The sequence below is a fragment of the Lepidochelys kempii genome, chromosome 7 (assembly GCF_965140265.1).
Source record: "Lepidochelys kempii isolate rLepKem1 chromosome 7, rLepKem1.hap2, whole genome shotgun sequence".
Classification (NCBI taxonomy): domain Eukaryota; kingdom Metazoa; phylum Chordata; order Testudines; family Cheloniidae; genus Lepidochelys; species Lepidochelys kempii.
The window spans coordinates 25,288,169-25,312,734 of record NC_133262.1 but is presented as its reverse complement, the minus strand read 5'-3'; the positions used below and the strand labels follow the sequence as shown (position 1 = coordinate 25,312,734).

Below are 24,566 nucleotides of genomic sequence, written 5' to 3'. Positions count from 1 at the left end.
AGGAACCAGTGGAGAGCACTGACTGAGTTTTGCCTCCAGTGATCCAGTTATATGAGGCACAAGAGGGAGCTGATCTGCTGAGAGAGAAGCCTGGAGCAAGAGCTCCCATCTGGGCCACAAGGAAGGTAGGCTGCAGTACCATAGGCCTTATGCCCTATCAAGAGAGGCAGGACTGGAGCTCAGGACAACCCTCAGTCACACTGTGGGCAGAACAAGAGACCACATTACAATTTCTGCAACAGGGCCTTAAGGAATATTTGGTGTGTATCATGAGGAGCTGGAGCGTTTGTCTTGGATGAGGTAGAAGGAAAACTAAAGAGCTTCAATAAGTTGCAAGAGGAAGCTCTGCAGAGAAGAAAATGACCTGGTAATTGGTCTGCCTATCAGCATGAAACCTAAAGAAGGAAGACCACTGATGCAGACTTGAGAATAGAAAAGAACAGAATTATATATATATACACACTATCAATAAATCAACTACACAGACATTATTATGAATTAATCTCAGTGTGCAAGACCTCTAACGCATAATATACAAAGTCACATAAACTAAAGGTGTATCAGTCAAGCCTTTAAAAGTGACATACTAATCTGGTTATTCAAACTAGTCCAGAAATTTTCACAAGTCACATCACAGTTTTCTTAAATTTTCAAAAAGATGAAAAATAATTAATTTCCTAGAGTGCTGAAATGCCAGGTATCCTCTTCCCACCCCCCTGACGAGCATGCTATATTCATTTGTTTTATTCTGATTTCCAACAAATATTTTCCTAGCAAAACACAAAAAATTAACAAAAAGAAAAGGAGTACTTGTGGCACCTTAGAGACTAACCAATTTATTTGAGCATGCTCAAATAAATTGTTTAGTCTCTAAGGTGCCACAAGTACTCCTTTTCTTTTTGCGAATACAGACTAACATGGCTGTTACTCTGAAACAAAAAATTAAATAATTCAATACTATGAATGCCTTGGAAGTGAAATAAACATAACTTTTTTTTTTTAAAGTAATGCAGGTAACAAAAAGTACAAACCTTAAGCCTACCTCTTGCCAGCAGGAAAGAAGAGCAAAACCTTTGTTGTAGGTTTGGGGGTTGTTTTGGGTTTTTTTTTTTTTAAATCATGCAACATGCTCCAACAGAGAAGGGCACCAAGACAGATGAGATAGAACCGAGATAAAATAGCCACTGCTAAAATTCAGACATTATGATACAGAAAATAATAAAAATTAATTGTTTTGTAATGGAAAATGTGATTACTTACAGGTGCGTTCCCTTGCCTTAGATGTGCAAAAACAATGTCAAACGCTTCTTTGAAATGGTCTTTCACTATGTCTCTCATTATTTTGAACAACCAGGCTCTATCAGAGTCATCCACAAGTCGGTCATAAAATACTCGAAATACTTCATGCACAAACAGACGAATCATTGTATGCTTGGTTTCAACTGATTCTTTTTTAATGAGTAGGCAGCCTTGGACAACACGTGAAAAGTCACGCAGGTTGAATGTGTAATGTGATTTGGCTGGTGTTGGGAGCAGGTTTTTCATGGCTTTCTTATATACCTTAAATATGAAAAATGAACAAAAACATTTATTATACTATCAACATGCATCATCACAATATCAGATAATATATGGTATACTCCCTACAGTTGTCTGGAACGTTTCATCTGTCTTTAGTTCATGCTGTGTGATGAAATGGAGACGTTTGTTAAGAATATTACATTCAGTGTAATGAACACTGTTAGCAGGCATTTTTCCCATCTGCTCTAAGATAGAGGCTACATGCCCTGTGTAGGGTCAAAATATTAACCCTATTAACAGACAAATTAACAATAAAACAATAAAATTTAGTCCAAATCTTCTCCCCAGGCCTGGTCCTAGGTTCTTAGTTTAGGGTTGCTCAGTTCTTCTGCTATAACCTCTCCATCTCAGACCAAAAGCTGTCAAGGTAGCCCAACTCCAATGCTTCCTGTCTCTAATTTTACTTAACCCAGACTTTCTGTTTTGACAAGTGTTGTGCAGCAGGGGGCTATTCAGTCCCTGCTTCCAGAATGGGATATTACCCCTTTTTGTCCCAAGTGGGATTTTTGTCCATCCCATCACATGCACTGTTGGAACCCAAACAAATTATTCTTTAAAAAAGGAACAAATAAATTATCCTGTCACACTGGTGTAACAGAAGAGAATATACCAAAGCCCTTTGAAAAAAAAGAAAGAAAAAATGAAAATTAAAAGTTAATTCTTGTTCTCTGAAGCTATATGTCATAACACATTACCATTCTCTTAGAGTCCAGGCTCCAGAGTAAGACTGGCAGGTTCTTATATTGGTGCCCATAGTTCATAATCCTAAAACTGCTGGCTTCAGCAGGGGATGGCTCTTGCAGTGGACCATCTTGAGGGTGAGACAGTGCAATTAGCATTCCGAAAGGGGCTCAAAAAAGAGGATCCAAGAGGTTTAGGAGGACAATATTAGGGCCCCATGCTGGAGTCGATTCTCTAGCCTGTGGCTAAGTATGTAATGGGCCTTGAGAAACTTCGATACCATTGGGTGAGAAAAGACCATGCATAACTGTACTAGGGGATGACAAGTTGAAACTGTTGCAAGGTGAACCACGATGGACCTGAAGGAAAGGCCAGAATGTTTTTAATGCAATATGCAGCCAAGGATTTTCAATATCAAAACGTATAGTTATTCTAGATTGTGCTGGACTGGTCATATTGAAAATTTCTTCAATTTCAAGGAGTAATGATTTTTTCCAAATGGCATTTTACTTTGTATAAGTATTTCTTGCAATGAGCAGTTTCTGTCATGGTTACTCAACCAGCTAATATCCAGGCCATCAGATGCAGTGACTTTTGGTCTGGATGATCATCTAACCATGATTCTGAAACATCATGTTTGGACAGTAAGAGAGTGGAATACGAGGTTGAAAAGACACATCTGTAACAGATCTGTCAGCTAAAGCTACCATGGCCAATAAGAAGCTATAAAGATAAGTGTGCTTCTGTCCTATCTGATCTTGGCTATCACCCTGGGAATCAGGAGAATTGGTGGAAAAAGCATACAGGAGGCCTCAATTCCATGAGACAAGGACGGCATCAGGTAATGATCCCAGGCTCACGCCCCCTCTTGAGCAAAAGTTGCCCTCGGTGGTGAACAGGTCTGTCATAAATATAAAGGGAAGGGTAAACCCCTTTGAAATCCCTCCTGGCCAGGGGAAAGCTCCTCTCACCTGTAAAGGGTTAAGAAGCTAAAGGTAACCTCGCTGGCACCTGACCAAAATGACCAATGAGGAGACAAGATACTTTCAGGTTTCAGAGTAACAGCCGTGTTAGTCTGTATTCGCAAAAAGAAAAGGAGTACTTGTGGCACCTTAGAAACTAACCAATTTATTTGAGCATGAGCTTTCGTGAGCTACAGCTCACTTCATCGGATGCATACCGTGGAAACTTACGGTATGCATCCGATGAAGTGAGCTGTAGCTCACGAAAGCTCATGCTCAAATAAATTGGTTAGTCTCTAAGGTGCCACAAGTACTCCTTTTCTTTTTTTGAAGATACTTTCAAAAGCTGGGAGGAGGGAGAGAAACAAAGGGTCTGTGTGTCTGTCTGTATGCTGGTTTTCTGCCGGGGATAGACCAGGAATGGAGTCTTAGAACTTTTAGTAAGTAATCTAGCTAGGTATGTGTTAGATTATGATTTCTTTAAATGGCTGAGAAAAGAATTGTGCTGAATAGAATAACTATTTCTGTCTGTGTATCTTTTTTGTAACTTAAAGTTTTGCCTAGAGGGGTTCTCTATGTTTTTGAGTCTAATTACCCTGTAAGATATCTACCATCCTGATTTTACAGGGGGGATTTCTTTATTTCTATTTACTCCTATTTTTATTAAAAGTCTTCTTGTAAGAAAACTGAATGCTTTTTCATTGTTCTCAGATCCAAGGGTTTGGGTCTGTGGTCACCTATGCAAATTGGTGAGGTTTTTTATCCAACATTTCCCAGGAAAGGGGGGTGCAAGTGTTGGGAGGATTGTTCATTGTTCTTAAGATCCAAGGGTCTGGGTCTGTAGTCACCTAGACAAATTGGTGAGGCTTTTTACCAAACCTTGTCCAGGAAGTGAGGTGCAAGGTTTTGGGAAGTATTTTGGGGGAAGGATGCGTCCAAACAGCTCTTCCCCAGTAACCAGTATTAGTTTGGTGGTGGTAGCGGCCAGTCCAAGGACAACGGGTGGAATATTTTGTACCTTGGGGGAAGTTTTGACCTAAGCTGGTAAAGATAAGCTTAGGAGGTTTTTCATGAAGGTCCCCACATCTGTACCCTAGAGTTCAGAGTGGGGGAGGAACCTTGACAAGGTCCATTGTGGGAACTTTCCATTGGTTGAATATGAGCTCTATGATGGGCCTCTGCAGAAACCATTCTGCTTGTGATGAATTGTTTGCTTGAGTTGCCTGCTTCATTGTTGCTGACTCCAGAGAAGCGAAGAGCTGTCAGGTTATCCTGGGCTCAAGGGTGCCAGAACCTTTGTAGAAGTGGGGGAACCACTGGTGCTGAAACCTGGGGGAGGAGGGGGGCATACCATCCACTTTTTTTTAGCCTGGGTGTAGTCGGGGGGCAGAAGACCGCAATGCCCGTCCAAATTGCAAGCCTCGAGCAGGCATGGAGCGGGGTCAGCGGCAGCATTTCCCCCACAAAGTACGCCCATGTTTAAAAGTTGGGGCATGACCCTCCAGCTTTTAAAAGTGGGGAGACCATGGCCTCCCATCCTGCCCCCTGGTTCCAGGGCTGTTGCCTGGGCTGATGACAACATGTCCGTAACTTGACATTTTCTTGACAGAGGGATGACGTGCAGGTGCCTTCTTGTTTGTATAGGTAGTACACTATAGAGGTGCTGTCTATCAAGATTTGCACTGTGGAATTTTGAGGAAGAGGTAGGAATGTCATGCAGGAAACCATTATGATCTGTGAGCTTCAGGACATCTCATGTCATCCTGGAAGCAGGTCCCCTACATCTGGAGATTGACTAGATAACCCCCAACCTCCTCTTGATACATGTATGACTATGTCATGGTCAGGGGCGGGGGGGCATGAGAAAGGTACCCCTCTACATATGGTCTTGGGGCTAGCCACCAACTCAGCTCTGAGATGATGTGAAGTGGAACCACAACTTCCTTGTTTATCTAGTGTCCCAACAGGGAATGCACTGATCTTAGATTTGTATAGGCCACAGATGAAGTCTGGCAAGCAGTGTCACACATATGCATGCAGACATGTGACCTAGCAGACCAGAAAAGTCCATAGTATCATGGCCAGATTTTATCTTACTCCATTCAGTACTGATTGCAGGGACAAGAACCTGTTCTCGAGGAGAGATGGTTTTGCCATCTAGGCCTGGGGTGAGAGATGATTTTTCATAGTTCACCAGGAGGTGTAGTTGGGCAAACAAGGAGAGGACTAGCTGTTACCATCTTTTGCTAGGATCCTTCACTTATCAGCCAGTTGTCTCAATATGAGTAGACATCCAGGCCTTTCATCTTTATGTGTGCCCCCTACCATTTCTAGGAGTTTTGTGAAGACTGCTGGGGCCATGGAGAGTCCCAATGGCAGTACTCTGTGGATTGATAATGGTTGAGTCTTACTGTGAACGGTTGGGCCTTACTTCCTGGGGACCAAATGAATAGAGGTGTGGAAATACCTGGCCTGTAAGTTGACAGCCATGAACCAGCCTTGAGCATGAAGAGAGGGAATGATGGGGGCAAGTGTTACCATCCTGAATCAGAGACAGCGCATAAAGACTCATTAGGGCCACAATAGGAAGAAAATCCCTTTTCTTCCTCACAATGAAGAATTATCAGGAATAGAACCCTCTTCTCCAGTACATCTACAGTACCGTCTCTATGGCTCCTAGAAGATGCAGTGAGGCCACATCTGTTTATAGTAAGCTCTCTTGAGAAAAGTTCCTGAAGAAGGATGGGGAAAAGGAATGGATAGAGGGCAGGGATTAGAAATGGATTGGGTAAACATGGGTGATGATCTCTAGCACTCATGTGTTGGATGCGTGGCAGATCAAACTCAGTTGTAGAGAGCAGTGCAGCTTCCAAAGATTGCCTTCTACTCTGGACTGGTTCTGGTGTGGCTCCTGACAGTCCTCACAAATCCGCTGTCCTGAAGCAGATGCATAGTGTGTTATGAGGAGGTGATGCATGGCTTCTTACTGAGGAGATAGCAAGGTTGGCTTGGCTGGTACAACATAGTTCCCTGCCTCGTCTGAGGTGAATATTGGTAAGGTTTATGATAAGAGGCCGATGTGTACCTCCCCAAGGAGCACAGAGTGGCTCTCAGATCATTCAGGAAATGTAAAGCACTATCCATATATTCACTAAATAGCTCCATCGACTGAAGAGCAGGTCTTCTTTTGTGACTTCCATCTCCTTGGGTATGCCTGAAGCCTGTAACCATAAGGCTTTTTGTATCATTATGGCTGTAGCCATGGATCTGCCCTTCATGTCCAAGGTGAAAGTGGCTGCCTGGAGAGTAGGCTTAGGCACTTATTAGCCACCCCTGTCTGTGACCTTAAGCTCTTTCTTACTATCTTGTGAAAGCATGGCTAAGAATGGTGACACTGTCCCACTTTAAAAAGTTGTACTCAGCCAAGAGAGCTTGATAATTAGAAATACAAAGTTTCAGGGAGGCAGAGGAGTGATCTTTCCTTCCAAAAAGGTCCCTTTTTTAGACCTTTCTCCTTTGTGGACTAGATTTTACCTGGACCACAGAGACAACTAATTATCTAATGGGGTGACAGAAAAATATTCAACCCTTTTCTGTGGGACTTGGTACAATTTCTCAACCCTTTTTGTTGTGTCAGGAATGGTGGTAGCTTTCTTCCATAGATCTTCAGTTGGGTTGTGTATTTATCATTTATCAGGAGGGCAATTCTAGCAGAGTCTAATGCAGTCAGGATGTTGAACAATTTATGGGGCTTCTCCTGTATCACCAAAATCTTGATGTCCAACATATCTGCTATCCTCAACAACAGCTCTTGGAAAGCTTTGCAATCAGCCAGGATCGGTATGAGAACAATCACTTTGTCTGGTGATGATGACAAGAAAAGTCTTTTGGAAGTGAGGGAGCATAGTGTCATTCTCCTGGTCCCATCTGACTGCACCAGATACTCCGTTCTGCCTGGTGTCAGTGGTCTGGCCAGGAATGTTGTCTGAGAATTTGATCTCCTCCATTTCCTGGAGTGAAATGGTGACCATCTTCTGGAAGCTTGAGACAATGGTCCCCAGTATGCCTAAAAGGGCTATGGTGGCATGCCATAAGGGCATGACTGGCTCACATGGTGTCCACTGCTAGTCATAGTGAGGCTGTGACTCAGCTCTAAAAGAAAAGCTGCCCAGACTCTCCAGTGAGTTACCTGCTGACCTCTGATGCAATTTCCTACTAGGAAAGGAAGATGATTGTCCAGTAAAGCAGAATGAGTAGAAGAATTAGCCAATATTAAGGAGTAGCAGATTGGACATTGTTAGATTCCATCATGCCTCCATAGGCAATACAAGGAAACTGAGGGACAGCTGCGGACACTCCGCCCTTACGCCCTTGCACGGGAGCACAAGCAGGCACTAGCTGGAGGTGCAGCCCCAAAGGACACTGCTATTGGAAAGACTCCAATCTTGCAGACATGAAGTGTGATGTGTACTGATAGTGGTACCCACACTGACACATAAGTTTCCAGCAAAATAAAGCTTTACCCATAAAAATAAGTTAACTTAATATAAATAGATGCCGTTGAATTGTCTATACTTTGAAAATAGTAATGGGGACTAGACTTCCCAAACTCTAATATCATCAGTTAAATCAATCTGGAACCCATAGAACTTTACCAAGTAATAGAAAATAGAACTTTCAGGAAAGTATTTGTTTCTTACCTCCATTGTGCCACTGACAATTTGGTTTCCAATTGTGAAGAATTCAGGAGCAAATTCGTTATTCCTAAGGTAGAAAGCTACTATGGTAGAGAAGATACGGACCATAGTTTCATCACTAAAGGAGTTAATGGTGCAAATGTTGAAGTGTCGCAGAAAACGAGACGTAACAGGATTCCTCCCACCTCCTGGAGGTCCCATAGCAGCTATCAGCTGTATGTCAACCAGTGTAATTTTATTTGTGTCCTTTAAGTCGTACCTTCAAAACAAATTACAATATGATATTTAGACAATTACAGATACAACAAATCAGTCCTAATGCAAGTAGTCTGATACATCTGCACTACAAAATTTTTTAGATATGATACCTTAGGCCTCAATTCTACAAAGACAGCAATGCACATGAACCCTTAAGTTGACTTCAGTGGAGCTTCACGTGGGGTCAAGGACCCACATGTTTTGCTTTGAAGCATTGAGGCCCAAATCATTAGTTTTAATCTGGGATTCACAATTCCATCCCATCCCACAGTTTTGTGTGACAACAACTAATAGATAGATTGTAAGCTCTCAGGGACAGGGATAATTTTTTTTTGTTCTGTGTTTATACAGACCTAGCACAATAGAGTCCTGGTCCATCATTAGGGCTTCTAGAAGCTCTGATAACACAAATAAATAATAGCTAATGACAATGTCAACTGGAGGGTTATACTTCCTGTATTCAAGAGCAACAGATACCTGCAGGGATGAAAATGCTGGGGGATTTAGGTTCTTCCTTTTGCTATATTCCCTAAAATGTAAGGGTTTTTTTAATTTAAAAACACATATTTCTAGGCCTCCTGGTTGGAAAGTTAGTCTTCGTATAGTAAAAGGGCACTTTTATTTACACAATCAGGTAGACTGAAATAATACATCAGCGTAGAAGTGTGAACTTTGCCTACATCTGTTGTTACTTATACAATGCCAGTTATAGCATAGACCAATAGAGTTGATGGGTACCTGCCTCAATGAGTTTACACTTTTATTTTATCTTGAAAGAACATTAACTTCAAAGCTTATGTTGGAGCATTTAAATACTTACAAATTTGAAACAATTTGACCAATATGTAGTAGTTTAACCACGTGAATTTAAATACATTGTTTTGCACTATACATGATGACATATTTAACCAACAAATTAGTATAGAAACATAAACAATTATTTATGAATTCATGGTCCTTAAAGATCTACTAATTTTCTTTATTTACTTTCTTCAAAATTTATGATCCAAATCAGTTATAAGTGGATTCTTTAAACAGTTAAAATTAATGCTCTGAAAAAGAAACAAAAAAGTATCTGTGAACTTTCTTTCTGAAGTTCCAAAATTTTCCATGCCTTATATTTGTACAGAATTAAAAGAACTGGAGGAGATTAATTTGCAGAGAAAGTCCAGAAACACTATGAGTGTACTCGCTGGAAATGAGACAGCTAAGGAAGATAGTAATAGAAGTCTTCAAAACACTAAAATTAGATATTGTGGGTTGTCATAAATATAAAGGGAAGAGTAAACCCCTTTGAAATCCCTCCTGGCCAGGGGAAAGCTCCTCTCACCTGTAAAGGGTTAAGAAGCTAAAGGTAACCTCGCTGGCACCTGACCAAAATGACCAATGAGGAGACAAGATACTTTCAAAAGCTGGGAGGAGGGAGAGAAACAAAGGATCTGTGTCTGTCTGTATGCTGGTTTCTGCCAGGGATAGACCAGGAATGGAGCCTTAGAACTTTTAGTAAGTAATCTAGCTAGGTATGTGTTAGATTATGATTTCTTTAAATGGCTGAGAAAAGAATTGTGCTGAATAGAATAACTATTTCTGTCTGTGTATCTTTTTTGTAACTTAAGGTTTTGCCTAGAGGGGTTCTCTATGTTTTTGAATCTAATTACCCTGTAAGATATCTACCATCCTGATTTTACAGGGGGGATTTCTTTATTTCTATTTACTTCTATTTTTTATTAAAAGTCTTCTTGTAAAACACTGAATGCTTTTTCATTGTTCTCAGATCCAAGGGTTTGGGTCTGTGGTCACCTATGCAAATTGGTGAGGCTTTTTATCCAACATTTCCCAGGAAAGGGGGGGTGCAAGTGTTGGGAGGATTGTTCATTGTTCTTAAGATCCAAGGATCTGGGTCTGTAGTCACCTAGGCAAATTGGTGAGGCTTTTTACCAAACCTTGTCCAGGAAGTGGGGTGCAAGGTTTTGGGAAGTATTTTGGGGGGAAGGACGCATCCAAACAGCTCTTCCCCAGTAACCAGTATTAGTTTGGTGGTGGTAGCGGCCAGTCCAAGGATAACGGGTGTAATATTTTGTACCTTGGGGGAAGTTTTGACCTAAGCTGGTAAACATAAGCTTAGGAGGTTTTTCATGCAGGTCCCCACATCTGTACCCTAGAGTTCAGAGTGGGGGAGGAACCTTGACATGGGTAGGGCTGGATAACCTTTTTTTGAATTAATTTATAAAACCCAGGACTCATGGACAGGCTAAAAAAGGGAAATTGAAGGCAAAATTATTCTAGCAAAAAAGTTTTCACTAGAACTGAGCAAGTAATATATAACAATTTCTGTTTGTAGAATATTCATGAGCAGATGACTTCTAATTTATTCATTGATAGTTTTAAAAGTATTTTCATCTTTGTAGATATATTGCAGACAGTATGCTGTAAGTATTCAATACTTGATATTTGCCATCCAAGTTGTGTTGCTTCATTATGATTAGTCAGATGAGTCACATCACACATCGTTTTCTACAAACATTTGTGTGACATGGGCAGTCATTATCAAATATCAGAGGGGTAGCTGTGTTAGTCTGTATCCGCAAAAACAATGAGGATTATGCCCAAATAAATCTGTTCATCTTTAAGGTGCCACCAGACTCCTCGTAGTAATTATCAAAGTTTGATGCATAGGTATTCACCAAAACTGAATTTTAATTTCAAGCACTAAGTTTGCATTTATTCTTTTGGGAATAAAAACAATCATAAAGGGATCGTGTATATGCTGGAGCAAATTCATTAAAATTTTTAGCAAATCTTTAAAGATTTTTTACAATATTTGCCCACCAATAGCTTTCAAAACACCTCTGATAAGTACACGAATAAGAGAGTTGTACAGATTGCTAATTTTTAAAATTGCTGGCAGGTCTGAAAAAATTGTTTTGCTCTACCAAAAACGAAATATTTTGTACAGATATCAAGATATTTTAAAATAAAATTAAAGAAAATTTCTAAGTGAGAAGTCATTTTGAATTAAAAAAAAATCAAAACATTTAATTTTGAAACCATTCAGCAAAATTTACACAAATTAATTAAATGTTTTGGTTGTTCTGAATCTGCATTTGCTTAGTGGTTTGAGCACTGCCCTACTAAACCCAGGGTTGTGAGTTCAAACCTTGAGGGGGCCATTTAGGGATCTGGGGCAAAAATTGGGGATTGGTCCTGCTTTGAGCAGGGGGTTGGACTAGATGACCTCCTGAGGTCCCTTCCAACTCTGATATTCTATTTCTATTTCCAATTTTTCGCCAAGAAAAGTTTCATCCAAAACATTTTGCACTGCTCTAGTCACTAGGAGCGACTAACATGGCCATATTTTAAAAAATTGAGCAAGTCCTTAACAGGAAAGATTAATGGCTATTAGGAGTACAGTCACTAGATCTGTAGCAAGGTTGGACTCAACGTTCAGGCCCTCTTTTCAGGCCACATGTTCCAACTATTTTACACTATCTATAAATTTAAGAGAATCCTGGAAGCCATGATTAACTGGCAGATGAAATTTAAGATTAACTGATTCAACAACTGGATTTCAGACAACAGCACAAATCACTGATTTCATTTGCTGAATTGATTAAATGCCATTGCAACTTCAATGGTCACAACCCTGTTAGGTCTGGAAGGTCACTCTGAGAGAAGGAATGGTGGGGAAAATAAATACAAAAGTGGGACTAAAACTGGAGAGAAAAAAAACAAAAAGTCACAACAACAACAAAAGAAGAGAAACAATGGCATCTGCAGAAATAGGAAAAGAAAGAAAATCTATATTGTGTATAGAAACTCTACTCAGTAATGGCAAGAAGTCATGGACCTGCTAAAAATAAGCTGAAAATCAATCTCCTAAATTAAAAAAAAAATCACTTATGAGTGTATGACTAAAAAGCAAAATAAGGATTATTTAAAATGTAAATAATTTTAAAATGACAATGTTATAAAAAAATAAAAATAGCATTTATTTTTAAGAGAACAATTCTGAAAATTAAATTGAAGTTAATAAATAACGATAATAGCAAAATTATCCACTAATTTTCTGTAAGCTTTAGATCTGTCTTGAATAGTTACCAAATTCCATGGTCAAAAAACTGTCTTAGAAGTTCAATAGGAGGCTGAGCTCCATATTTCTCCAATGCAGGCATATTCATATCATCTACAAAGATGACACACTTTTTTCCCATAGGAGGGCCAAATACTCCTTTGCGTCTTTTGTCCAGTCTCGCCATAATAATGTTCTAAAAAACAAAATGGGACTATTTAAAGCATTGATTTAATATGCAGCCCAACTATATTACATAATGGAATATAAATAGTGTACTGAAACAGTTCATGGCTTTAATAATTAAGAAAATGCAGAATTGGAAAATACAGATATGAATATTAACTTTTTGTATTCCTCTTTGTCTTGTTATTTGGTGAGCTTACTAAAATGAAAAAAATTATAATGTGTTTTAATTTATTTCTGATTTCAAGTTTGCTTCCTCCTGATTTTAGTGGTCCTACTTATCTGCTGAAAGTTGAGCATATGCTTAAATGCTCCACTATGTCAGGGCTCAGTACCTCAGAAGATTGAGCCCTAAAACTTTCCTGGCCTTAATCTTACAATTTGCTCTTTGTGGGTGACCATACTGCTACACCCACACAGAATCACAATGGTATGTCTACTCATATTTAATTACAGGATCAGGTCCTTAATTTGATGGTGTCAAGGAAACCACTCACAGCAGAGATATAGTACTATCTCGGTGAACAACAAAGGGAAATTTGGACTGTGGGAAAAATTTCTTTAACAGGAAAAAGAAGAACTATCCACTAACAGGAAAAAGAAGAACTATCCACTAACAGGAAAATTACTCCAGATTTATGTAGGATTTCAACACACTGCAATTACAAAAAACATTTAATATATTAAACAACAGAGAAAACATATGGTACAAATTTCTACAAAACTGGTCACCCACCTTTGTAATCGTACTTACAATTTTCAAACCAAAGAACCCTGATGAGATCCATTTGCACTGGCATCAGGCAGAAAAGTTTGCACAAGCAAATCCCTTTGTGGGATCAAAACCAAAGCATCTGCATAACCAAAAACTGGGTAGCATTTGGGTATATAAATCAAGTACTACAGTTAGATGATTACAGTAACCATTCATTTTGTCTGGTCAAATGTAGATTGTACACATCCTCCTGAGTTTTTGTGCTTACAAAATGCTTATTTTGAGAAACTATATACATAAAAACTTAGCTATGAAAGCCAGTGAGCAGGTAACATCTTAGTGTATGCTTTGATACTAGAGCAGTAAATGTTGAAACTTCCAGGTGTTTATTACAATTTTTGGAGTGTGATATCAAAAAAAGCAAAGCAAATTTAAACATCAGGTTGTTTTAAAAATTAAAAAAAAAAACAACCAAAACCCCCAATTTCACTTATATGCCATTTAGCCACATCCTCATTCTTAATGATAAGGGTTAGCTTTGTTGAATCATAATAAATCATTTCTGGAACTTTTTTATTACTTTATATTCTTTTCTAAAGCAGAGAATTTTTATTTATTTATCTTAGATTTCTAAAATCAAGTCCAGCTTACGTCTCTGAACACATATACACAAATGAAATAAAACCACAAAGATTTGTTGACAAATATCAAATAAACATTAGGAGGCTTAACCCCAATTAAACCAAGCTATATGCTTATCCACTAAGGGTTTGTCTACACTGGCAATTTACAGCACTGCAACTTTCTCGCTCAGTGTTGTGAAAAAAAACACCCCCCTGAGCGCAGTAAGTTTCAGCGCTGTGAAGTGTCAGTGTAGACAGTGCCCCAGCGCTGGAAGCCGTGCTCCCAGCGCTGGTAGCTACACCCCTCCTGGAGGTGGGTTTTTTAGAGCGCTGGGAGACCTCTCTCCCAGTGCTCTGCTGCGATCACACAAACCACGTTAATGGAGTTAACGTTATGACGTGGTCTCCATTAACGCTTTAGCGTTGCCAGTGTAGACTAGCCCTAAGGCAACAACCTCAGTGAGCAGATGGGCTCTACACTATGCCCTGAAGATCAGCAAACACAGGCTCTATGAGACTAAAAGGAGATGTGAATTCGAGGGCCAGAGAAAGTAAATTGAGTCTATGCTGATATTTTGTTTTTAAACAACATTTCATTGACATTCCAGGAACCATACTATAAAAATATCACAATAAAAGTATCTTGAAATGACAGAGCCAAATCTTATCCACTGAACAAATTCCAGGTACATTTACATCTCTGTCTATATAATCTCATTTTAATTAATGTAAAGCAGCTGTTCCTACCAACCTGGATCTGATTGGCACTGGTCCGTGCTGAAAAATTAATGAAGAATGGAAAGTATCTTTCCTTTTCCAAGTTGTTCATTAACTTATCCTTCACATATACAGACTTCCCAGTACCTGTTGGTCCCACAAAAAGCAATGGTCTTTGCAAAAAAGAATAAAAATTTACATTAGTCAATCAAAAGCAAAATAGTAAATAAAACATACACCCAATTAAACTAAAAATGAAATACTGAACAAATCTGCTCTACTTGTAAATACATGTAAACCACTAAAAACACAAAAATGTTAAAAATGCGTGTTAAATTTTATTCTTAGTTAGACACTCCTACAACCCCACTGAAATAAAGATGCACTTAAAATTAATGGGGTTGCAGAGGTGTAACTAAAATTAGAATCAGGCTCGCAAAGTAGAGGGACCTTACTGACAAAGAAATGCATAGTCTGAAATACACTTCATTGTGTCTACACTGTAACCATAATTCTGCTCTGTTAAAGTTTTTAAGATCAGGAGTAAATAGTTCAGAGGGCCTTGTGCATGATTTTGACACTAGTGTGAATTTTACCCACCAGAAATAGGAAGTTTAGAAATGCCAGCTGGGCTTTTTCAGTGACTTAGGTGCTCAACTCCCTTTAAAAGTCAATAGGATTTAGACACTTAACTCTCTTATGCCCCTTTGAAAATTCCAGCTGTCACTATCAAAACTCCAGAAATTGTTGATATAAGAAGATAATTCACCTTCCATCTCAGGGGAGGGGAGGAAGTTTGATTAGACCTGCAGGGTATAGACAACCCCAGAGTTCCTGAGGGGAAGAGAGAGAAGGAAAGGGAGGGGTAAGCCTTTGCTCCACCCCCACCTCACCTAGAACACATATGGAAATTGTCCACTGAGGGATAAGGGAGGGGGTGGAGAGATTTCTCTGCCTCTCCCTGCTGCCATAAACTGGGAGAGTGGGAAAGAGAGCTGATAATCTCTCATGACTTCTCCCCTTCCTGCATGTGAAATCGTCAGGGTTTGCGGCAGCCACCTTGCTGCAGTTGCTGCCCCACTATCCCCGCCCTGTAATGGAGGTATAATTTCAACTGTTTCCAAGATGCTGTGGGTCTGACTGACGGTCAGTTTATGGGATCAGGAAGGAATTTGTCCCATGAGACCAGATTGACAAGAAGGCCTAGTTTTAAGTAAATAAGGAGTAAGGGCAGGAATTTAAAAACTGTATGTTTACAGGTGGAGTTTGTAATTCCATTGCAATTTATGACTCATGTTTACTGTGGGTGAGCAACTCAAACGGGTCACCTCCCAGAGGCAATCATGAGTGGGAGACCCTATTAGCCTGGAAGAAGAAGGGGAGACCTTAAGACCTCATAGACTGAGAGATCCTTCAAACCTACCATCATTCCCCTTCATGGAGGGAAGGGTGAGAGGACTCAGAGAAGGGCTGAATCCTAGGGGTTAGGCAGAAGAGGGCTAACCTTAATGTTTAGTTTTTTGGTATGGAGGCCATTTAACCCTGAACAGGACCCAAATGTATACCTAGTGTTTGAGAAAGGAGTGAATGGTATGTTAAGAGAAGGTTACTCACCTTGTGCAGTAACAGGTTGTTTGAGATGTGTGTCCCTATGGGTGCTCCACTGTAGGTGCGGCAGCACCTCCTGAGCCTGGGATGGGAGATCTTCATCAGCAGTGCTCGTTGGACTGCACATGCTCACCTTCCCCATCTCACACCATGAGCAGGATGTATATATAGCACTGGTTGAACTGCCTCCCAGTTCCTTCTTTGTTGCAGAATTTATGTTTCAGCTCCAAGGCAGAGGGGAGGAGGGTGGGTAGTGGAGCACCCATAGGGACACACACCTTGAACAACCACAGTTACTGCACAGGGTGAGTAACCTTCTCTTCTTCTTTGAGTGATGTCCCTATGGGTGCTCCACTGCAGGTGACTAGAAAGCAGTGCCCGTAATTGGAAGGCTGGGGCTTTGGAGCGGCATTTACTGCAGATGATAGGACAGTGCATCCTAGTAGAGTATCTGCTGATGCATCCTGAGTAATGGCATAGTGACAGACAAAAGTGTCTGCTGATGCCCATGTGGCCACTTTGCAAATGTAAATTATTGGAACATTATTGAGGAAAGCAATAGAGGAGGAGAGCGAGCGGTTGGAATGTGGTCTAGTTCCAGGAGGAAGCTGTCATTTGTGTAGTTGGTAGGACAGATGTAAACATTGAGAGATACACTTTGAAAGGCATTGCTTAGAGATGGCTGGACCTTTGGATCTTTTGGCTGTTGTGTGGAGTAAGCATGGTGATTTTTGGAAAGGTTTAGTTCTGTCCAAGTAGAAAGCTAATGCTCATCTGACATACAGGATAAGCAATGCGGTCTCCTGTTGGTTGCTGTGAGGCTTTGCGAAGAAGCAAGGAAGGTAGATAGATTGATTGAGACGGAAAGAGGATCGTACCGTAGGTAAAAATTTTGGACATGGACATAGCTTAACCTTGTCTTTATGAAAAACTGTACACGGGGGGGTATGCCATAAGGGCTCCAATTTCACCAACATGTTGGGCAGAGATGATAGCGACAAGAAATGCTATCATAGATAAGTGAATGTAGGAACATGTTGCTATTGGTTTGAATGGAGGTCTTGTAAGACAGCATGGAAAGAGGCCAGGGTCCCAAGCAGGGGTTGCATCCAGTATGTGAGGGTAAAGATTTTGGAGGCCCTGTAGGAAATGTTTTGTGAGTGGGTGGTTGAAAATGGAGCGGCCATCTATGTGGCAGTGAAAGGTTGTGATAGCTGCCAAATACACATGGATGGAGCTGGTGGATAATCCCAACTATTTAAGATGTAAAATATATTCCAGGATAAGTGGTAATGGAGCATTTATTGTGTCAGCCTGATAGGAGGCACACCAGCATTGGAATCTATGTGCTTCTAGTCATGTTACGTCACGTCTCCTCTTCAAGAATACTTGTTTAACTGCTTCTGAACAGGTTATTTCCGAATCTTGGAACCATGGAGGAGTCATGCTTTCAGGTGGAGCAGCTGTGCATTGGGAAGGATGATGCGACCTGCATCCTGAGAAAGGATGCACGGAGGTAGGTGAAGAGAGATCGGAGAGCATACTGTCATGCAAAGGAACTAAGTATACCAGACTTGTTGTGGCCAGGTCAGAGCTATATGGCTGTTTGGGCCCTGGAGTACACGAGACAGAGGGGGAAAGGGAGGAAAGGCATAGATTAGCAGATTTCAGAGTAACAGCCGTGTTAGTCTGTATTCGCAAAAAGAAAAGGAGTACTTGTGGCACCTTAGAGACTAACCAATTTATTAGAGCATAAGCTTTCGTGAGCTACAGCTCACTTCCTCAGATGCATATCGTGGAAGCCTGCTGCAGTTTCCACGATATGCATCTGAGGAAGTGAGCTGTAGCTCACGAAAGCTTATGCTCTAATAAATTGGTTAGTCTCTAAGGTGCCACAAGTACTCCTTTTCTTTTTATAGATTAGCAGAGCATACCATACCATGAGGAATGCATCTCCCAGGGATCCGTGCCCCAGTCCCATTCTCAAGCAGAATTGAAGACAGTGGGCATTTTCTGATGTGTCAAAGAGGTCTATAGTGGGGAATCCCCAGCGGTTGAAGATGTGCTGAAGGGCTCATGCATCCAGTTCCCACTCGTGATCATGGGAGAATCACCTGCTCAGTGAGTCCCCAGTGGTGTTCTGGCATCCAGGGAGATATGAGGCTCAGATGGTGATGCCATGTTGGATACACCAGTTCTAAAATTTTAGTGCCTCTGAGCATAAAGAGGGGCTCTCACTCTGCCTTGCTTGTTGATGTAAAACATGCAGGTGATATTGTCAGTCATGACTCTAATGGTGCAATGTGCAATCAATGGGAGAAAGTGCTGTCAGGCATTGCGGACTGCCTGTAGCTATAGGAGGTTGATGTGCGGGGTGGATTCAGTGAAAGACCATCTGCCCTCGATTGTGTGATTGAGAAGGTGCGCTCCCCAATCGAACAAGGATGACTCATGGATGGTGCCGGTTGAAGGAAAGGAATACTGACACAAACATTTTTGAGCTGAGTCCACCAGAGTAGTGAGTCCTTGACCATTATAGACATGGAAAGGAGTTCATGCAGGCGGTGTCTGTGATGGACATAGACTGTATGCAGCCACAGCTGAAGGCAATACATGTGTAAACCTGTGTGTTTTACCATGAAGGTGGCTACCACAATGTGGCAGAGTAGCTGGGGACATGTCCTGGCTGAGATCTGGGGGCAGGTTCTGACCTTGGATACAAGATCGACTGTAATCAAGAATCTGTGAGCTGGGAGGAAGGCTGAAGCTTGTATGATATCCAGTTGTTCCCCGATAAACTCTAGACATTGTACTGCTATCAGTGTAGATTTCTCCAAGTTTACATAAAGGCTGAGGCTCAAAAAAAGGTCCATTGTAATACGGATGGTGCGAAGATGGTCGGCTTTTGATGGGGCCTTGAGGACACAGTCATCCAAGTATGGAAAGGTGACAACACCCTCTTTGTGTAGGCAGGCAGCGATGACTGCAAGGATGTTGGGGAACACATGAGATGCTGCTGACAGTCAGAAGGGCAATACCTTGTACTGACAGTGATTGGTCCTCATGATGAACTGGAGTAACTGTCTGTGGGCAGGGTGTATTGTGATATGAAAATACGTGTCTTGGAGGTCGAGGACTGAGAACCAATCCTCCTGCTCCAGTGCTGGGATAATGGTGTAGAGGGTAACAATCTTGAAGCATTGCAGTTTGACAAACTTATTTAGGTTTTGAAGGTCTAGGATTGGCTTCCCTTGTTGGATTTCTTTTGGACCAGAAAGTAATGAGAGTAAAAACCCTTCACTCTGTGCTGGGACAGGACTGGTTCTATAGCTCCTAGTCACAGAAGATGATTTATTTTGTCTTGTAGGACGAGTGTCAGAAGTGTCCCTGAAGAGAGACAGGGAGGGAATGTGTTGGGATGGGATAGCTAGGAAGGGGATGGAGTATCCTTCCCTAATGATCTCCAGAACCCACTTGTCTGAGGTAACGAGCCGCCATGATGGAAAGAAAGGGGTTAGGTATTCACCAAACTGGTGGGATATTAAAGACGGTTGATGTGACTGAAACAGGGGATGGCTTCTCAGGGGATGGCCTTGACCACAACTTCAAAATTGTTGTTTGATTGGAGGTGCATGAAAAGTAGCCCCCTGTGGAGTCGCATGTTTGCGTTTGGTAAGGGGCTTCTGTCAATGTTGCTGGGTATCATATTGTCACTGGGGAGCATATTGCAGTGTTGGGGATCATAGAGGAAGTTGATACTTCCCGGGGCGTTTCTTTGGCGCTGGAGTGTAAATGCCCAGAGAACGAAGAGTTGCTTGGGAGTCCTTAAGGGACTGTAGGGAGTTATCTGTACACACCATGAATAATTTGGAGCCCGCAAAGGGTAGGTCTTCAATGGTGGTTTGTATCTCCTTTGGAAAGCCTGAGAGTGCAGCCATGATGCCCATCTCATGACAATGGCAGTTGTGATGGAACAGGCAGAGGTATCCACAGAGTCCAAAGAGACTTGCAAAGCTGTATGGACCAAGATGTGCCCTTCACATTTCTGTGCCTGGAGTTGTTCTTTTTTGTCATCAAGAAGGTCTTGACAGAATTCCTGTATTTTAGAGTAGTTGGTGTAATTATACTTGGCCATGACAACATTGTAATTGGATAAATGGAACAGGAGAGTAGCAGGTGAATAAGCTTTGCATCCAAACAGGTCCATCGTTTCCAGCCTCTATCATGGTGGGCATGTCGAGGTTGGTATTGGTGTCCCTTTTCTTGCACGACATTGACAACCAAGGAATTTGGGGTGGAGTGAGAAAACAGAAATTCAAAGTCCTTTGTGGGAACACAATATTTTTTGTCCATCTGCTTGCAAGTCGGTGGGATGGATGCTGGGGTCTGCCAGAGCACCTTGGAAGGATCGAGAAGGGCCTCATTGATAGGGAGGACTATTTTTGAGGAGGATGTAGGCAGGATGTCAAGCAGCTTATTTTATTGGTCCTTCACCTCCTCCAAAGGAATGTGGAGGGAGTCTGCAACCCTGCAAAATAACTCCTGGAAATTTTTGAAGTCGTCAGCTGTAGCGGGTGGAGGAATGATCTCCTCTTCTTCTCCTGATGAGGCTAAATGGAGTGGTGGTGGAATTTTCTCCTCTTGTTCTTCCTCCTCATCCACCATAGGGAAAGGCTCAGGCTCTGGTGGTCAAGAGATCAATGGAGAAGGCAAAGGTGAAGGCCTCTGATTTTGGTCCATGGGAGGCTTCCCAAACTGTGCTCTGTACATGGCCCAAGGACCTCAGCATGGCCAATGCTGAGGGAGTTGCACGTGGGGCTGCATCCACTGTGGTCCATACCAGGGCCCTTGTCCAATGGTGGGTTGTGAGTAGTGTGTAGAGAGGAGGACTTTGAGCCTGTCTCAAGTGTGAGGGTGGGATGGAGTACTCCTCTTCCTCCTCTGCGTCACTAGGGAAGGGAAGTCTCATCCTTGGAGGGGAAAGGGTAGAGTGGTGTGATTTGTGGCAAAGAGGATGGAAGTGGAGGGATGTCATGTCTGAGAAGTGGTGACTCAGGTACATCAGAGACAGATAGGTCTTTGGGGTATCTAAACTTTTGGGAAGGAGGGAAGAGCATCATTCTCACTGGCACATGCATCAGTGCTGAGGGAGAGTACATTCTCCTGAGCAGCCAGCAGAAGGAGTTGAAGACTTGCTTGGTACCGAGGGCTTGCTCAGTGCAGCAGACTTGCTCGGAGCCAAGGGCTTGCTCAGTGCGGCAGACTTGCTCGGTGCCAAGGGCTTGCTCAGTACAGAAAAGGACATCGGCACCAGCAGGCAGATCTGATTGGCACAGTTGGCACCAGTTTCAAAGGTCTTATGTCTCTGTCTCTAACACCAAGAGATGGCACTAAGGGCTGGAGATCTGCCCCGTTAGGGTCTTTAGATGTTTCGTGAGCACTGGTACCGGAGGTACTCAGATGGGCCCTGGAGCTATGTCCCATATCCGAGGATGTCGAGGCAACCAACTTTGCAGGGGATGGCGTTCTGGCAGTCTCAGCAGGTGATGAGGGAGCCTGTTTTTTTTCCCATCAGAGCGAGGAAGAGAAGACTTCCTTTTAGAAGGATGAGGCAAATGAAGGTCAGTAGATGACCCAGTGGAGCGTGAGGGCCATAGAGGGGTAGTGTCTGGGCCAGGGTCCAATGGTGGATGTAGTGATTTCTCCAGGAGGAGAAGTTGCAACCGAATGTCCTGGTCTTTTCTGGCCCTGGTATTGCAGTCGTGGAAATAAGCACACTTGCGGGATGTGTCCCTCTCCAGGCAGTGAATGCACTGTGGGTGACTGTCCATTACCAGGAAGGCAAACTGGCAAGTTACACACCTCTTAAACCTAGGAGAGCCAGGCATAAGGGTGAGGAAAAAGCTCCGTGGTGGGGAAAGGCAGGAAGAAAGAAAAAAAAAACCGACTAACTAATGGGGAGGTTAGAAGACAAAAAAGCAAAAAAGCAAATATATATATACATATAGGGAGAGATCAAAAAGAAAGAACTATTGAAACTACACTAAAACTAACAGACAAGGCACTATCTAACAGGTCAAAAAGGACAAGTAGGCTTTGCTGTGGATTCCATCTCAGAACGAAGGTTGTAGAAAAGGAACTGGGGGGCGGTCAGATTGCACAGTGGTATATATACATCCCTCTCACGGTGCGAGATGGGGAAGATGGGCATGTGCAGTCCAAAGGGCACATCTGATGAGGATCTCTGATCTCAGGCACACGGGGCACTGCCGCACCTACAGTGGAGCACCCATAGGGACATCACTCAAAGAAGAACCTCCCTTTTAAATTTAAAAGCTATTAAAATTGAAGCTTTCTGCTTTAAAATCCATCCCTGGATCCATCCATCCATCCATCCATCCATCCATATCTTTGTTTCATTTTTCTGCATGTCCTAATCACTTAATTCATGACTAACTCATCTTTAACTCATGACTAATTTAAGAAAAATTAAGAGAAATTTAATTCTAAAAGAAAAAGAAAGGAGGCACCAAATCTCAGCAGCCATCCTAACAATATCAGTGGAACAGTGTGGGATGGATATACTGAATGCTGGATTATAAATCAAAGACTTTAAAACTAAAAAGTTTATCGAAATAATGTAATCAGATGCTTGAAAGTCTGTTTTTGTTTATTTTCTAATGAGCCAAGAACAGTATATTTTAATATTGATACATTCTGGTGGCCTGATACAGAAGTATTAAAGTCAATAGAAAGACTCCATGGATTTCAGTGGTCTTTGGATAAGGTTCTATATGAACAACAATGAAATCATTCAACGTTTTGCATGAAATAGACGTACTTACTTTCCATGGGTAACGCATAAATCCATCAAATAGGTATATCTGACTGTATCCATTGTTGGGACTATGAGGTCTTGAATCTTAACATTTTTATCATCACTATATTTAATGCTTTTAATGACTTCATTCCAATGCACCCAGCGTCCTTTGCCTTTCAACTAAGAAGAAAAACAGATTTCAATTACAGTGGAAAATATAGTACTGACATTCAAAAGGTTTTCTTAAGCACTTTATTCTTTTACAAGTTAATGTAATATTAAGTATTTCAGGTGCTTATGTATTTATTTTCTTCATTGCACTAGTGATGAGCAAACATTAAAAGGAATGGAGGGTCATTTTAGAAATGGATGTTCAGACCCCCTTCTTTCCCCTATCTCTCTAGGACCCTGTTATCCAGGAAAATACTTACACATGCTTAACTTTAAGCATATGCATAGTCCCATTGAAGACAACAGGTTTATAAACATGCTTAAATTTTAAGCATGTGCTTCCCTCTATATGAAACTCAAAATCTCCAAGGGCCTCAACTGCAGCTGAACTGAAACGCAGCAGTCTAGACACGCCTTAGGTAGACTGGGTAGACATTTACTAAAAAGCTCTGCTTAGAAAGTCAGTGCATTAATTCTTTTTAAAAGAATAAATAAACTGATTATTAAATAAAATAAATTTTTGTCAACCAATAGTTGTTCATTTACTGCACTAAGGACCCAATCCTGTTCCCATTAAAGCCAGTCAATCTTGCCCCCAAAGGATACTAAGAAGCTAACATTTCCACCTAGCTGCTTTCTTCTCTCACTTAGATTTTGAGGATCTATTTAAACTACTCTAAAAATGAGCAATCAGTAAATCTCATACCTCATACATATAGTCATAGACCAAGCCTTTCTCATCAAAGGGACAGTCCCATTTACCCACAGCTGTTGGCACTGGATGAGCCTCAGACTTTCCTGCTAGAATATCCCTCATAAAGATATCAAAAAGGACTTGGCTGTCACTGTCACAAGTTCCACCAATGGACCAAACCATGGAGAAAGCAAAGCAAGCCTGTGAGTACAAGGAGGTAAACAATTACCATTCAGAGATGATAACTACTGTATGGTATGATCAACATATAAAATTACAAGGAATACTATTATGCTGAAAAGTGCTCACGGCAGCCATCATGTGGGTCTTTGAGCTAAGACAATCACAAACCTAGTTAAGGATAAGCCCCCTTCTTTCAGGTTCAGCAGAAGAAGCAATTAAGCCCTTTTGTGTAGTGAGATAGCTGGAAGCAATTGAGGATACCACACAAGGCACTGAGCCATGTGGATTGAGGGATTCTTTGATTGCAAACACTAGAACTAGGAGTTTTGTTTTTGCACGGGGTATGTGTCTGTTTTAGAGGAGAAGGTCAGAGAAGCAACCATACTTATCACTGTAATATCTAAGTACCTGAATGTGACCTTGAAAAGAAGCAGAGACAGAGCTTCTTCGACACAGAATTCACTACATCCTACTGCACAAATAAAACATGATATCAAATCCCTGATGACTTCAAATGAATATGTGATGCTGTAAATAGCCTCCAGGAGTGAAATTCACTCCCCCTACATAAAGCTTGAGTATTCAGACTCTACATAAGTGA

At 41.5% G+C, this 24,566-nt stretch overlaps 1 protein-coding gene across 6 annotated transcripts in view; it reads right to left on the bottom strand.

The window, feature by feature from the left end:
* The window catches only part of DNAH12 (dynein axonemal heavy chain 12), a 180,590-nt gene that overhangs the window by 82,770 nt on the left and 73,254 nt on the right, over positions 1-24,566 (bottom strand). For all 6 annotated transcript variants that reach the window (XM_073351483.1, XM_073351485.1, XM_073351484.1 and 3 more), the window contains 6 exons: positions 23,795-23,983; positions 22,943-23,097; positions 14,524-14,662; positions 12,278-12,444; positions 7,925-8,180; positions 1,261-1,560 (listed from right to left, as the gene is read on the bottom strand). In XM_073351483.1, the coding sequence (XP_073207584.1) occupies positions 1,261-1,560; positions 7,925-8,180; positions 12,278-12,444; positions 14,524-14,662; positions 22,943-23,097; positions 23,795-23,983 (1,206 nt within the window). The remainder of the gene's footprint in view (positions 1-1,260; positions 1,561-7,924; positions 8,181-12,277; positions 12,445-14,523; positions 14,663-22,942; positions 23,098-23,794; positions 23,984-24,566) is intronic.